The following is a 13,642-nucleotide window of genomic DNA, read 5'->3' on the forward strand; positions in this document are numbered from 1 at the left end:
TTAGCTGATTATTGGCACTTTCCTTCTATGCTTCCAAATATCACTATGCAGTGCCCCACATTTGACACATTTTTGCCTACAAACTGATTTCTCATTTTTCTCCTTTGATTTTTGCTGACTGGCCTTCCTACTTTCACAGTTATCAGGGTGGCTCCAAGTACTAGAATTTAAAAATATCAATATATATGAGAAAAAAGGTGAAAATAGTTATTTCTCGCATCGTATAAACAGCTTTCTGCGGATATAAAATGTACAATTATAAGATTAAAACCAGTTTTTTAACCCCGAAGTGCCGGAGGCAAGGGTTAAAAAACTGGTTTTAATCTTATGATTGTACATTTTTATATTCGTAGAAAGTTGGATATTATACGATGCTAGACATGGTTTTTTCGTATGGATGAGAACCGGTTCCTATCCACTGGATTCAAATGAATACGATAAATACTATTATTAAAATGATTCCGAAAGGACAAGATTGTTGTACCTATCAATTTCACAATCCAAGTAATTTTTTTTTTGGGGGGGGGATTTTTTCTAAGGGCGATTTCTTTTGGGAGGGTGGTGGTACCCTCCTCCAAAATAGTTATATACCTTCCCAGGACCTATGAGAAGCCAACCTGTAAAGGAAAACCATAGCGGTTCTTCAGTGCAGACAAACAGACCTCCTGTTACTTTAAAATAAGGATTATTTAGATTTATATTTTTCTAACTGTACTAGATTATAAGATCAATATAAAAATCAATACAGTTACAAACTAATTGGAGAAATCACAAATATTAAAACTGGTTACTGGTTACTGGTTTCTGATTCTTACCTCGAGCCGAGTGTTGAAAGAACAAGAAAATCTAAACTGCAGTGTGGACACTTGCGCTGAATGCCGCGTAGATGACTTTCTAACAAATGTTGTATTAGGTCTTGGCGCTTCCCTTGAGAACAGCCACAAATATAGCAGGAATAGGTTGTATTCTTACATTTATTCTAAAATATTCTAATCTTAAATTTTATCTAATTTTCATAATATCATAATCCATTAATTTTGATTTACAGAAGGGGTAATTTTGTGTATCATAATTAAGCGTGTAGTACATCAATTTATCGACCATTGTCTTATCCCTTTAGATCCCTGACATCTTGTACCTTTTCATGTTTGATGGCTACAGATCTTGACATGAATGGAATATCACAGAAGACACAATGATCTAAGGAATGGGTCCAACAGTGCACAGTCTAGACAGTGGCGCATTTGTACAAAATATTATTAGCAGTTTTAGTTGTGAAGCTACTCTATAATTCACTTTGTCTGTCGGTAATGCTAAAGGGGCTGCTATTGAGGAAAGTAAATGAAGCTTTTAGAAAAGATTTCTATGATATTGTACATTTACCTACTCTTTACATTGTATTGTCCGACTGTCTGTCTGTTTTTCTTATATGAATATAAACACTTATTTTTTTAAAAGGTTTCTTTGATTTTTTGCGTATTTTCTCTCTTTCTTTTATTTGTTATGACAACTGACGAAACACGCTACTTCGTTTTCTTTCCATGATCCAAAAGTTATAATATTTTGTAAACCTTAATGTGTTCAATAATAGCGGCCACAGAGGAAAAACCGGTTTCAGAACAGCTGTGACAAAACAGCTGATTTGGAAACTAAATTATCAAACATTTAAAATTTGATTAACATTCAAAGATTAGACTTACATATATTACAGAATATACCTACCTACTAGTTATTTATTTTTAAAAGCAGGGTTCCGGAGCCGGAGCCGGGAGCAGCAACATTTTTGGTAAAGCCGGAGCCGTATTTTTCGTTAAAAACGGCTCCGGCTCCGGACTAGCTAAAAATGATTTTTTGAAGTAATATTATAATTTGGCAACGGTCTATTTCCATATAATAAACTGAAAAACTATTGTTACTTAACAAATAGACACACATCCTTCTACTTTTATATAGCTTTAATCAAATAAAAGCAAAATATTTTATATTATTTATTTTATTTTATCAAATTCAATAATGAAAAAAAATTTATATATTAATTTTAAGGTAGGAGCCGGAGCCGCATCAAAATTATACGGCTTCGACACCCTGTAAATTAAAAGTATGTCAATGTATTACTCTAGGTAGGAAATTGTAACAAAATACCTGTCTAAAAGTTTAAAACTTTTTAAAAGGAAACTAGGACTTCTTTTAATGCAATTCTTTGGATGCCTTGAATGCAATTATAGCAGAAAATATTTTTTAAGGGTTTGGGGATGCCGGGTTATCTCAAAACAATTTATAATAGTTTATCTGCTTCAATTAAAAAAAGCTGACACATTGTTCTATTTTGAATTATAGATGATAGACATATATTTAAGAATAGTTATTACTCGCATCGTATTATAAACGGCTTTCCGCGGATATAAAATGTACAATTATAAGATTAAAACCAGTTTTTTAGCCCCGAGATGCCGAAGGCACGGGCTAAAAAACTGGTTTTAATCTTATGATTGTACATTTTTATATTGGTAGAAAACTGGTTATAATACGGTGCTAGACATAGTTTTTTCGTATGGATGAGAACCGGTTCCTATCCACCGGATTCGAATGAATACGAGAAAATGAATTAAAAATGTTTTTTTTCCTGATGAGAGTATGTGTGTTGTCCTTTGGTTAATTCTAAAACAATTAAAATAATTAGAATCAAATATTCAAAGTGAGGGAGGGGACATTGGGTTGTTAACTAGAACTCAAAGTTTATAAATAACGTTTTCTTATTTGTTGGCTTCAAAACTTTGTGACTTCAGTGAATTTTGATTGGTTGTTTCATAAAGTTGAGTGTTCAAACGTTTCAACCACTAATTTCAATATACAGAAGGGGTAATTTTTGTATCATCAATGGGGATGTACATCAATTCATCGACCATTGTCTTATCCCATTAGATCCCTGCTGAATATACTCGCCTTGATTCAGTCTTGATAATGTTTCAGCATCTAACTCTAATTCAGCAAAATCTCTGATGATGACATCTTTCCTTTTTCTTTTAGATTTTTTCCTAACTCTTTCCTGTGAAGGAGAATTTGGTGACAGTGAAGCCACATGATCGTGTTCACCTAAAAAGTAGAGATTATTCCTCAATAAGAATCGAATAGCAATAAGCGAAGCTTGTCTTCATTAAGGGTTAGTCTGCCACTGACAGAAAAAATAACACCCCTATAAAAAAAGCAATAATAAAAAAGTCATTACCTTTCTGGGCATTCTCCACTCTAATTTGTTGACTTTCTGAGATTCTATTTGATTTTTGATTGATTGATTGACTTTGATCAGAATTCGACGCGGCATTTAAATTTGAATGACTAGAGGCATTATTATAACTGGCAGTTGTTGAGAGGTATTGGTAGAAGTCAGGTACAGGTTGCAGTAATTTACAGCCTAGATAGGCTACAGTCTCGCGTATGTTGTCATCTACTATTTAAAGCAATCACATTTAAATAGTTAAATCCTAAGGTTTTAAATAATATAGATTTTTCTATAATCACGTTTTAAAATGTTTCGGAATAAAAAAGAGTTGGGCTTTTGAAACAAAAAAGTCGTCTACGTTTAAATCAATCAATAACATAGTTGAACGAGATTTTTAATTGATTAACTTAAATGCAGACGGCTATTTTGTCCCAAAACCCTAACTCAGTAATACACATTTTGGCTACACTAAATGGTCACCATGCTGATTTTTTGAAAAGAAAACATAGGTTAATGTTGCATAGGTAAATAACTATTAACTATATTAGGATTTTAAAACTTCATATTTTCAAAAGTACAAGATAAAATAAGAAAATTATTTTAATAAAATGCTTTAATATTGTACTTATGCATTTCGTGGCACTACCCCTTTTTATTAAAATAATCTGTGACTCTTTCCTAATTGTGTAGATTCTCCTGGTTCAAATAAGAACTTGAGAAATTTGAAAAAACTTGAATAGCTAAGATCTGGAAGTAACACCATCGTACTTTCAACCTATAAAGTAAAATTAAAAACAAGTATGACAACATCCATAAGTAGCGAAGCACAAACAATTAAATGAGAATTTAGATATTAGTTGTCAAAAGCATGTATATTAGGGAAAAATCACGAAACCTTTTCAACATTTGTTTTTAATTTCTTAATATCTATATTTCAGTACTATGACTAACAGACTGACGGTAAAAGTAAATTACACACTTGATGCTTGAAACAACGGGAAATTTAATTTTGATATTTTTAACAACAAAAATGTTAAAAAACGGACCATAAACACCAAAGATATGAGGAAAAATGTGAAAAATATAAACATAGCCAAAAACCTGCAAAAAGGCAGTCTGACCGCCATTGATGTTTTCTTGAAATGACAGGAAATTTAATTTTTATATTCATAACTGAAAAACTTTGGAAATCGGGCCTTAAACACCAAAGGTATTGAGAAAAATGTGAAAAATACAAAAATAGCCTTAAACCTGCAAACAGGCAGTCTGGCCGTCATGGTTGTTTTCTTTAAACGATGGGAAATTTAATTCTTATATCTATAACTGAAAATTTTTTGAAAATTGGACCATAAACACTGAAGATATGGTGGAAATGTGAAAAATACAAAAATAGCCTAAAACCTGCAAAATGGCAGTTAGGCCGTCATGATTGTTTACTGTAAACGACAGGAAATTTAATTTTGATATTAATAACTGAAAAAATTTTTAAAATCGGACCATAAACGCTGAAGATATGGAGAAAAACGTGAAAAATACAAAAATAGCCTAAAACCTGCCAAAAAGTGGTCCGACCGCCCTTGATGTTTTAGAGTTAATTGTGCTCCTTAATAATGGGAATGTTGTCAACAAATTTCAGCTGTCTATCTTTAATAGGAGCCGAGAAAATCACGTTTCCCCTATTCTGTCTCAGACGGACAGACGGACGGACGGACGGACAGACGGACGGACGGACATTGTGAATTATAGAGTAGCTTCGCTACTAAAAAATAAAGGATTTCTTAAAAACTCCAACAGAGAAATACCTTGGCCAAAAAAAAGGCGCAACTCATACCATTCACAGTTGGGGCATTAGAGTAAAACACTAGAGGGGGAAAGGGTTTAACAACTGTATGTCCCCATTTAAGGACCTTGTGCCGACTCTCAATTGGGTCTTTGAAAATCAACAAATATTATCGAGAACATTTACACAGCCAAGAAGCAGAAAACAATTAGCTAGCAGACGGAAAGCTCCTTCTGGCTTCTGGAAAAAGGTAGTGCAATCAAAGATTATTGTCTGTAAAACATTTGGCCGCGAAATCATGCAGAATATTAACAAGATTTGTATATACACCGAGATATCCTGTCCTCGTTTAAAGGTAATCCAGGTATTTAACTAAATGTTTGATGTAAAATTATGATATAAAGACGCATGCGATAGGAAATTACAGACAACCAACCCATGTGGTCGAGACTCTTGTCAATAGACTAAAAACCAAAAGCAAAAATCAATGATGATACACAAAATTACCACTTCTGTAGATTACAATTATTGTTTGAACCGTTAGGACACTCAACTATATGAACCATCTAATCAAAATTCAATAAAAGTCCCCAAGGTTGTTAAGCCAACGAATGAGAAAACTTTAGTATACGACTTTGGGGACTAGTGTAATAAACAGTCCAATGTCCCCTCCCTCCCTAAATATTTGTACCTGTAATGAACTATGAAAGTTTGATGAAATAGCCGCCAATAAACAAGAATTTACATCCATTTGTCCATCCTAAATCAAGTTTATTTGGGTACTTGCTATAATCTAATTTAATGATTATTAAATGCCTAAGACGATTACCTACGTTCAATCAAAAAAAAAGTACCTTTAAGTCAAAGCATTATAAAAAGAATTATTTAATTTACTTTTAATCCTACTAACGGCTACACCCCTAGAGGCCTCTATGGGCACTTGAGAAGGAAGAGAAGAATTCCATAACCCAAATTTTTATTTTAGAGTTCAAAAAGAAAATAAGTTGAGTGGAGTGTTTGTGGAGCCATTCCTCCAAATAGTTATAAACCTTCCCAGGACCTATCAGAAGCTTTCCTGTAAGGGGGTTCAGTGGTTAGCGAAATCTTTCGGTGCAGACAGACAAACATCCTGTTGCTTTATTATAAGGATTTCTTTACAATACGAAGAACATTGGCTACCTGGGTAAAAAATTATATTTATTATAGGTACTAAGACAGTTTTTTTTACTGTAGTCTAAGATTTTGATAACTACTGAATCGTTTGAGTTCACTTTATAGAAGCTTCACATAGTCCCTGGCATGGTTTTATTTTTTAGATTTAATTCTTTAAATAGTTTTAGGCTCTTATTTTCTGCTTTTCCATGCCATTTGCCTATTGAGCCCCTAGATTTAGGGGCGAAGCAGCTAGATTGTTAAAGAATTTTAATATCATTATGTCTCATTTTTACCTTGAAAACCACAGTGATATCTGAAAATTGTCCACCAATCAAAACTTTTTCACTATCATTTGGCGTGGCAGAAGCATCACTGGATGCATCAATAGTGGAGGGTGGTACAAATATAGGATGTGAACCATGGTAGACCAACTGATAATTAGCAGATTCCTAAAAAAATTAGGTAGGAAATAATTTTATAACAAAAAATACATTTTGCCTTCGCCTTATGCTGGAAAATATTATATTACTATTTTGTTAGTACTACCAACTGCGCTCCTAGCATGTATGGGTTTTGAATTTAGGGGGGCTGGAAAAATAGCTTAAAATCATCCTAAGACAAATCTGAAAATTAAATAGGTAGTCTCAAACCATTACGGGACCTATGTAAAACTTAACTAAAATAGAGAAACCAATTATTTCAGTAGTTATTGAGATCTTCAGCTTTAGATAAAAAAAACCTTACTACTTTATAAAATATCCATATAAAATAGGATTATATGTACTTGCAAAAATATTACCCATTACAAGAATGAAAAAATCTATACGTAGCAAAGCACAAAAAAGGCATTAATGGACAAACGGACAAAGTAAGCTATAGAACAGATGTTCAGTGATCATAAAAAGAGAGGAGGTAAATATGTCTTTTGTAGCATGACCAACAGATAAACGGACCAGTAAAGTACTAGATGCTGATTGGTACAGGGATCTTTACAAAATTAAAGTTACAAGCTTGAATAGCGGCTGAGAAATTCTTGGTTCCTTGTTTTCGCTTCTTGCAGATGGATATATAATATTGAATTATAGAGTAGCTTCTCAACTAATAATTACGCCTTGCCTTTTAAAAAATATATTTATCCAAAAAGAGAGGGGACAGTGGGCAGTTTATTACACAAAACTTTATAATTGTGTTTTCTTAATCGTTGGCTACTTAGGGAACTTTAGTATGAGTGTTCAACCGTTTCAACCACTAATTTTGTTCCACAGAAGGGGTCAATTTTGTGTACATAATTGGGGATGTACATCAATTTATCTGCCATTGTCTTTTACAATAAATTAAGAAGTGAATACGCCAGTAAATACAATTTTCAGATTTAAATTTATGCACTTTAGACTTAAAGATAGTGTTCGATTTTTTAAGTAATAAATTGCAGTATTAAGATTGAAGAGAGAGAGGGGACAAAGTTTAACAATAACGTTATCTTATTTGTTGGGGACATATAATGGATTATAAAGTTGAGTGTCCAAACGTTTCAACCACTAATTGCAATCTTCATCAATTTATCCATCATGGTCTTATCCCTTTAGATCCCTGCTACAAACCTGATAATTTTGTTGAGTTTCTTGATTGCTTAACATTTTCAGTACTTATTGTTTTAAGTTATACATTTTTACATATTTTAATTTCTGAAATATTTAGAATTTTAAAATATAGGAAAAAATAGCTGCATAAAAATAAATATGAGATTTATAATGTTTATTATCATAAAAAAAATCACAAAATAAGTAGTTTCAAAAACATATAAAAATAACATTTAATTGATAATTTTGTTACAGCTCTATCATGATTAAGGTTATGAAATTAATTTTATCAATTCTAAAATACAAAATATTTTCATTTTATGTTTTTCATCAAATGCGCAAAATACAAATAATAAATTCATACAAAATAAAAATTTTGTTTTACAAAATCTAAGTATTATAGGGGTAAGTAAAAGCTTTGGAGTGGATACAAAACCGCGACAGTTACAAAACCGCGACAATAACAAACCGCGACAATAACAAAAATATAACTGTGTAGGAATTTTTGTAGAAATACATGGCCGCAGCGCTAGGCCCCCTGGCCTGCGTAGCCGCGGGCGCTCGGCACCCTTGCCCATAACATAACCAAACCTAAATATTGTAAAGAAAAATATTAAAAATTTGAAAAAAATCTACCAACCACTTTTTGTAAAATTTACGAAAATCTAAACTATAAATAAGTTAATGTACATTAAACATTCAAACATATAAGTTAGGTTAGGTTAGGTTATAGGCCAGGGGGCCGAGCGCCCGCGGCTAGGCAGGCCGGGTGCCGAGCTCTGCGGCCATGACCTTCTAGCATTAAGATTTTTTTTATTATAGATTTTTAGTATTATTTTTAGTACATTTTTTGTAATGTCGCGGTTTTGTTACTGTCGCGGTTTTGTAATGGGGCGGTTTTGTAACTGTCGCGGTTTTGTAATGGGGCGGTTTTGTAACTGTCGCGGTTTTGTATCCACTCCAAAGCTTTTAGCCCCTACCTATTTAATACCTACTTGAAAAAATCATTTAAAATAATTTATTAGAAATAAAAAAATACTAAAAGCTCTACTACACATGAGATCAATTTGTGTTAAAAGTTTTGCACAAATAAATTAATATTTACAATTAGAAAATGCTTTTGTGTTACTTATTTAAATATAGAATATGTTAAAGAGATCATTCTAATATAGCCAAATGGTTATGACAAAAAGATTTCTTTTTCATAAAAGGCTCGGTAGGTAATAATTCTTTTCTTGAAATATTAAAACTATTTTAAAAAGTCTCCAACCCTTTTCATACCTTCTACGGCTTACAAAAATACTTACTTACTTTTAAAGAAAAAAAGTTTTTTGTGACTTAGGAGCTATATTGCATCAATACTAGATAAATGTTACTTTAAATGCCTCTAGTAAAATTAGATTATTTTTCAAAATTTATATGCAATGCATGAAGAACAAAAGTATAAAAAAAGAAATGTCTATGACACAAAATTATAGTGATGGCTAATGTATTTTGAAGGTACTTGGTGATTTTAGCATTCTTTGTGGATTTGAAATGTTTTTTTTACATCTCGTTGCCTGAAACTAAAAATACAACAATTTAAAAAGATAGTTGGGTCACACCCCTGTCCTGGATAAAATGTTTATTTAAAAAAACATGCGCATTCAGTTTTTTTCATTTCCTGATATTTTTTTGTCCCCCAATTCCAAATATATCTTTCCCGAAATCCTAGCTGTTCTATAAGATCTCCAAAAATGCAAATTACTTTGAATTCTAAAATTTGAAGTCTCTAAATCAAAAATTGCTCTTACAGGAGGCTTTTAAAGATTTCTGGAGACCTGGAGGATCATACCCGGAACCTTAAATTGACTTTATTTTATATAAGGGTTTACTACTAGAGAAGATCTACAACTTTGTTGTTCTTAGTCAAGTCCCAAAAACTGCTCCTTCAATGTCTTTTCTGGTTAAAACCAGAAATGGCTATGTTTAATCGTTAAAAACGGTCAAAATGGGAGGTATTTCTTATTGATTCTGTTAGGTCTTGTTGGCATTCAAGGAATGTATAATCTAAGGTGTGATAAACCCTTTTTACTGTTCACTAAAACATGCTTTGAACAAAATTTCTTATTTGTTTATTGAAAAAATATTGAAAAATCAGTGCCAAAAGTAATTAGCATTTTTGGAGATCTTATAGAACAGCTAGGATTTCGGGAAAGATATTTTTGGAATTGGGGGACAAAAATATATCAGGAAATGAAAAAATGTTTTTTTTAAATAAACATTTTATCCAGGACAGGGGTGGTCAAGTACAGTTCACGGTAAAATGTTTCTGGTAACGAATACCTCCTAAAATCATTGTCTATAAGGCTGCTAGCTGCCAACCGGCTGAACATACATATTATGACCACTAGACCGACTCAGAATTACCACTTTTTTTGAAATTCAATGGGCGCGCTATTTCAACCCATTCCTTTTATGATATCAAGACCAATGATACCAAAAAAAGTGTTCTAGTAGCTTTTTTTCAGCAATATGTCAAATTCGATTTTCATAAAAAAGGGGAAGGTTCCCCCCTGGGGGTGAAATTTTTTTTTCTTTCAAACCATGGCTTTATACACCTTCCTGAATTCGTCTTGAAGAGTACATTAAGGATCAAAAAACGATTTTAAAATATTTTGATCATAGCAAGAGCTATTCTCAAAAAACTAACAATTTTGGCCATTTTAGCAAAATCAGGTGATTTTGACGGTTATTTGAGGATAACTTTTTCTGGGATCAATATTTTTTAAAAACGTTTTTTGATTCTTAATGTACTCTTCAAGACGAATTCAGGAAGGTGTATAAAGCCATGGTTTGAAAGAAAAAAAAATTTCACCCCCAGGGGGGAACCTTCCCCTTTTTTATGAAATTCGAATTTGACATATTGCTGAAAAAATAGTCTAAGAACACTTTTAAAGGTATCAATAGTCTTATATTTATGAATAGAATGGGTTAAAATAGCGCGCCAAAAAATTTTGCATCTTGAGTCGGCCTAATGACCACACACCGTTTTGATCGGCATAAGAATGCATACAAATATTCTGGAATAGCCAAGATCCAATGGTGCACAGGGAAAGCTTCACTGAAGAAAAAAAAAGAGTAAAATAAGTCTTTTTTTTGCGCATTTATGTGCACTTCGAGATAACTGTGAGTTTGCATTATTGATTGATGACTATTCTAGATTATTTTTAAGTTCATAGATTTTAGAGATATTAGTTACCAAGAACATTTTACCGTGAACTGAGGTGAACTCTTAAAAAACTTTTGCCCCACTAAAATCAGTGAGACAAAATAAAAATTTAGAGGGAATAATTTTGCTTCACTAAAATTATAGTGGGGCAAAAGTTTTAAGAATTTACCTCTGCACTCTTAACCCAAAAAGTTAAATATTCAAGGACTACAGTATCGGATCATACCTATTCTGGTACAGAAAACGGATGTAAAGGTATTGCAAAAAATAGGAGATTTTCTAAAAATTATAGTCAAGGGAATCAAAATTAATTTTATTTTTAATTTTCATATAAAAATCAAAAACGGCAACTTTTTTTTGTAAAATGTAATGTTTCTAAGTTATTTCCTTAAGTGTCCATACCGAGGTTTTAAGATAAAGGGAACAATGCACGAACAAGAGCTGGAAGGTGCTTAAAGTCATATGCTCTTCTTAGTGTCCCTTTTTGCAAAAAATGTTAATTTTAAAATACCTGAATTTCTATTTGGCCTTCCAACGCGTGGCTTTTTAGTGACATCGGGTGAGCTTTCAAAATCTCCATCTCTCAGGAGTTTCGACTTTTTTGGCCGGCCAGGCGATCTCTTCATATCATCATCAGTTTCACTCATTGAGGATATGTTGGAGCGAAGTGGCGAGTAGATTTCACCAATTCCGCCCAGTGATGCAGCCGCAGCTCTTTTGTGAATGCGGGTGGCGGCAGCGGGCGAATTCTCAAGATCAGTATCACTCAAAGCCCGCGCAGATTTTCTTGTGCGCACAACTGGGGAGTAGCAGCTGCTGTCGCTGTCGGTTGTTGTTGCAGCTGCAACAATTGCGGATTTTTTGGGACGCCCGCCGCCAGTGGATTTTTTCTGCTTAGGTGACTTTTTGGATTTAGCCGGGGACTTTTTGGCACTGCTGGGTCCGCTTTTTGTTATGGCGTCAATGTTCCAAGTGCATTTGTCGCAGGTGACTGGGGTGGGGTTGTTGCAGATCCTCTCCTTGCATTTCTGCCTCAGCTTGTTGGGGCCTCCATATTTGGTAAGGTCCTTGCAGAATACGCATTCCTGGCAGTCGGGCTGAAAAAAATATTTTTAAATATTAGAAAATCCTAACTTAACTTTAGTGTGATAACTTAAAACCTATCTAAAATCCGTGGATGAAAATAAGAATAATACATTTTTAGTACTTGATTTGATTAGGTATTTTAATTCCATGCAGACCAAGAGAATGTCATATTGTATTTGGAATCAAGTGTCTATGAACCTACTTTTTAACTTTTAAAGTAACATTATCACTATATTCATTAATTAATTGTAAGTTACAAATGAGATAAACTTATTTTAAGAATCAACATACTTAAGGGTGAGGTAATAATGAGTAGCTTTCCTGAGATAGCGGGTCAAGTCATAATGTGCTTGAACGTGGAGCTTAATAGCCCTAGTGGCTATTCAAAAGTGTCTCGACCTACTCCATGACTACTTATGTCCAAACCCTAAGAAACTATGGCTAAACAATCAATCAAGAATCAACACCAAAATAAAGGTAGTCATCTATTGTTTACCACAAAATATATAGGTAAAGTCTAGCAGTGTTATGGTTGCCAAAGCTATTAAAAGCTCAGGTCAGGTAATATGCTCTGTGTTAGTTTGGGGAATCTTACAAAAAACAGACCTCTATCTTTCATATCCGCTAAGATATTATGTCAACTGAATCAAACAGACAAAGGCGTAGTAAAAGGTAGCTGCGCTACAAAATAAAACCAGAGAGAGAGAGAGAACAATGGGCTTTTAATTACACTAGTCCCCAAAGTTTTGAAATAACATTTTCTATTTCGTTGGCTCAACAATTTTGGTGATTTCTAATGAATTTTGATCGATTAAGTATCCAAACGTTCCAACCAACGATTGTAATCTTTAGAGGAGATAATTTTGTGTATTATCAATCATAATGAATGTTTATCAATTATCAGCCATTGTCTTATCCCTTTAGATCATTGAAAAAAAAACTCACTGTTTGGCAGCCGGGGCACTTCTTGCAGGCTCTCAGCTTGTGTTTCTTCCTACTGTAACACTTGGTCATGGACATACGAGCTTGCAACTCTGCTTCAGAAAACCCCTGTAATAAAAATTGTAATTTGAATAAAGAGGAAATGAACTACACAATATACAGTGCTAGTAAAGTTTTCTTTTAATGTAATGACTAGCGGAGCATTTTACTTCAATTGATTGGGTTGCCCCCCCCCCCCCCCTAAGGAAATAGCTTAAATTCACCGCAGGACCAGTAGCTATATCCACCTAAAAAGAAGACACCCAATCGTTAGCAGTTATCGAGATCTTCAGACAGACAGACAGACATCATTCTACTTTGTATTACAGATAACAATTATTTTTAAAAAAATAGGTACTTACAAAAAATCCAAACTTTCTAGATTTCTTGTCCTTAATATTCTCCTTATCTTCCTCCTGTTCTCTTGCCTTCTGGGCTTCAATCAACTTCTGTACAGGTAAACGTTGACATTTAAATGTGTAGTTGCACGCAGTGCATTTAAATTTGAATTTAGTGAACTGCGTAATTTTTAGTAGCGAAGCTACTCTATAATTTCAAATGTCCGTCTGTATGTCTGTCTGAAACGTTTTGGGGGAAACGTGATTTTCTCAGCTCCTACAAAAGATATA

General features: G+C 33.3%; 2 protein-coding genes across 3 annotated transcripts in view; both read right to left on the reverse strand.

Annotated features, from left to right (window-relative positions):
• Positions 1–7,842, reverse strand: LOC145304421 (uncharacterized). Its single transcript, XM_080146301.1, has 11 exons — positions 7,757–7,842; positions 6,449–6,604; positions 5,692–5,760; positions 3,899–3,995; positions 3,227–3,445; positions 2,944–3,093; positions 2,624–2,658; positions 1,572–1,649; positions 1,139–1,228; positions 816–979; positions 1–160 (listed from the first exon to the last, which is right to left on the reverse strand). Exons 1-11 carry the CDS (start codon positions 7,790–7,792, stop codon positions 1–3), a joined length of 1,254 nt encoding a protein of 417 aa, XP_080002427.1. The 5' UTR covers positions 7,793–7,842.
• LOC145304532 (uncharacterized) overlaps positions 7,838–13,642 on the reverse strand; it is a 22,895-nt gene continuing 17,090 nt past the window's right edge. The window contains exons 17-20 of one of the 2 annotated variants that reach the window (XM_080146436.1): positions 13,376–13,462; positions 12,978–13,082; positions 11,458–12,043; positions 7,838–9,300 (exon numbers count right to left, since the gene is read on the reverse strand). In XM_080146436.1, coding sequence (XP_080002562.1) covers positions 9,281–9,300; positions 11,458–12,043; positions 12,978–13,082; positions 13,376–13,462 — 798 coding nt within the window. In that variant the 3' untranslated portion in view covers positions 7,838–9,280. The remainder of the gene's footprint in view (positions 9,301–11,457; positions 12,044–12,977; positions 13,083–13,375; positions 13,463–13,642) is intronic. The other variant, XM_080146435.1, reaches the window with a different exon arrangement.

Source organism: Acartia tonsa, chromosome 13 (genome assembly GCF_053477335.1).
Source record: "Acartia tonsa isolate MP-2025a chromosome 13, ASM5347733v1, whole genome shotgun sequence".
Taxonomy (NCBI): Eukaryota; Metazoa; Arthropoda; class Copepoda; order Calanoida; family Acartiidae; genus Acartia; species Acartia tonsa.

Bases quoted from the DNA above. Each gene is read 5' to 3' on its own strand.
- LOC145304421 (XM_080146301.1), bottom strand. From the start codon at position 7,792: ATGTTAAGCAATCAAGAAACTCAACAAAATTATCAG. The intron at 3,996-5,691 runs GTACAAATATTT...TTTACTTTATAG, and splicing joins ACTTTCATAGTTCATTACAG to GTTGAAAGTACGATGGTGTT. The intron at 2,659-2,943 runs GCGAGTATATTC...TAATTGTTTTAG, and splicing joins ATTATCAAGACTGAATCAAG to AATTAACCAAAGGACAACAC.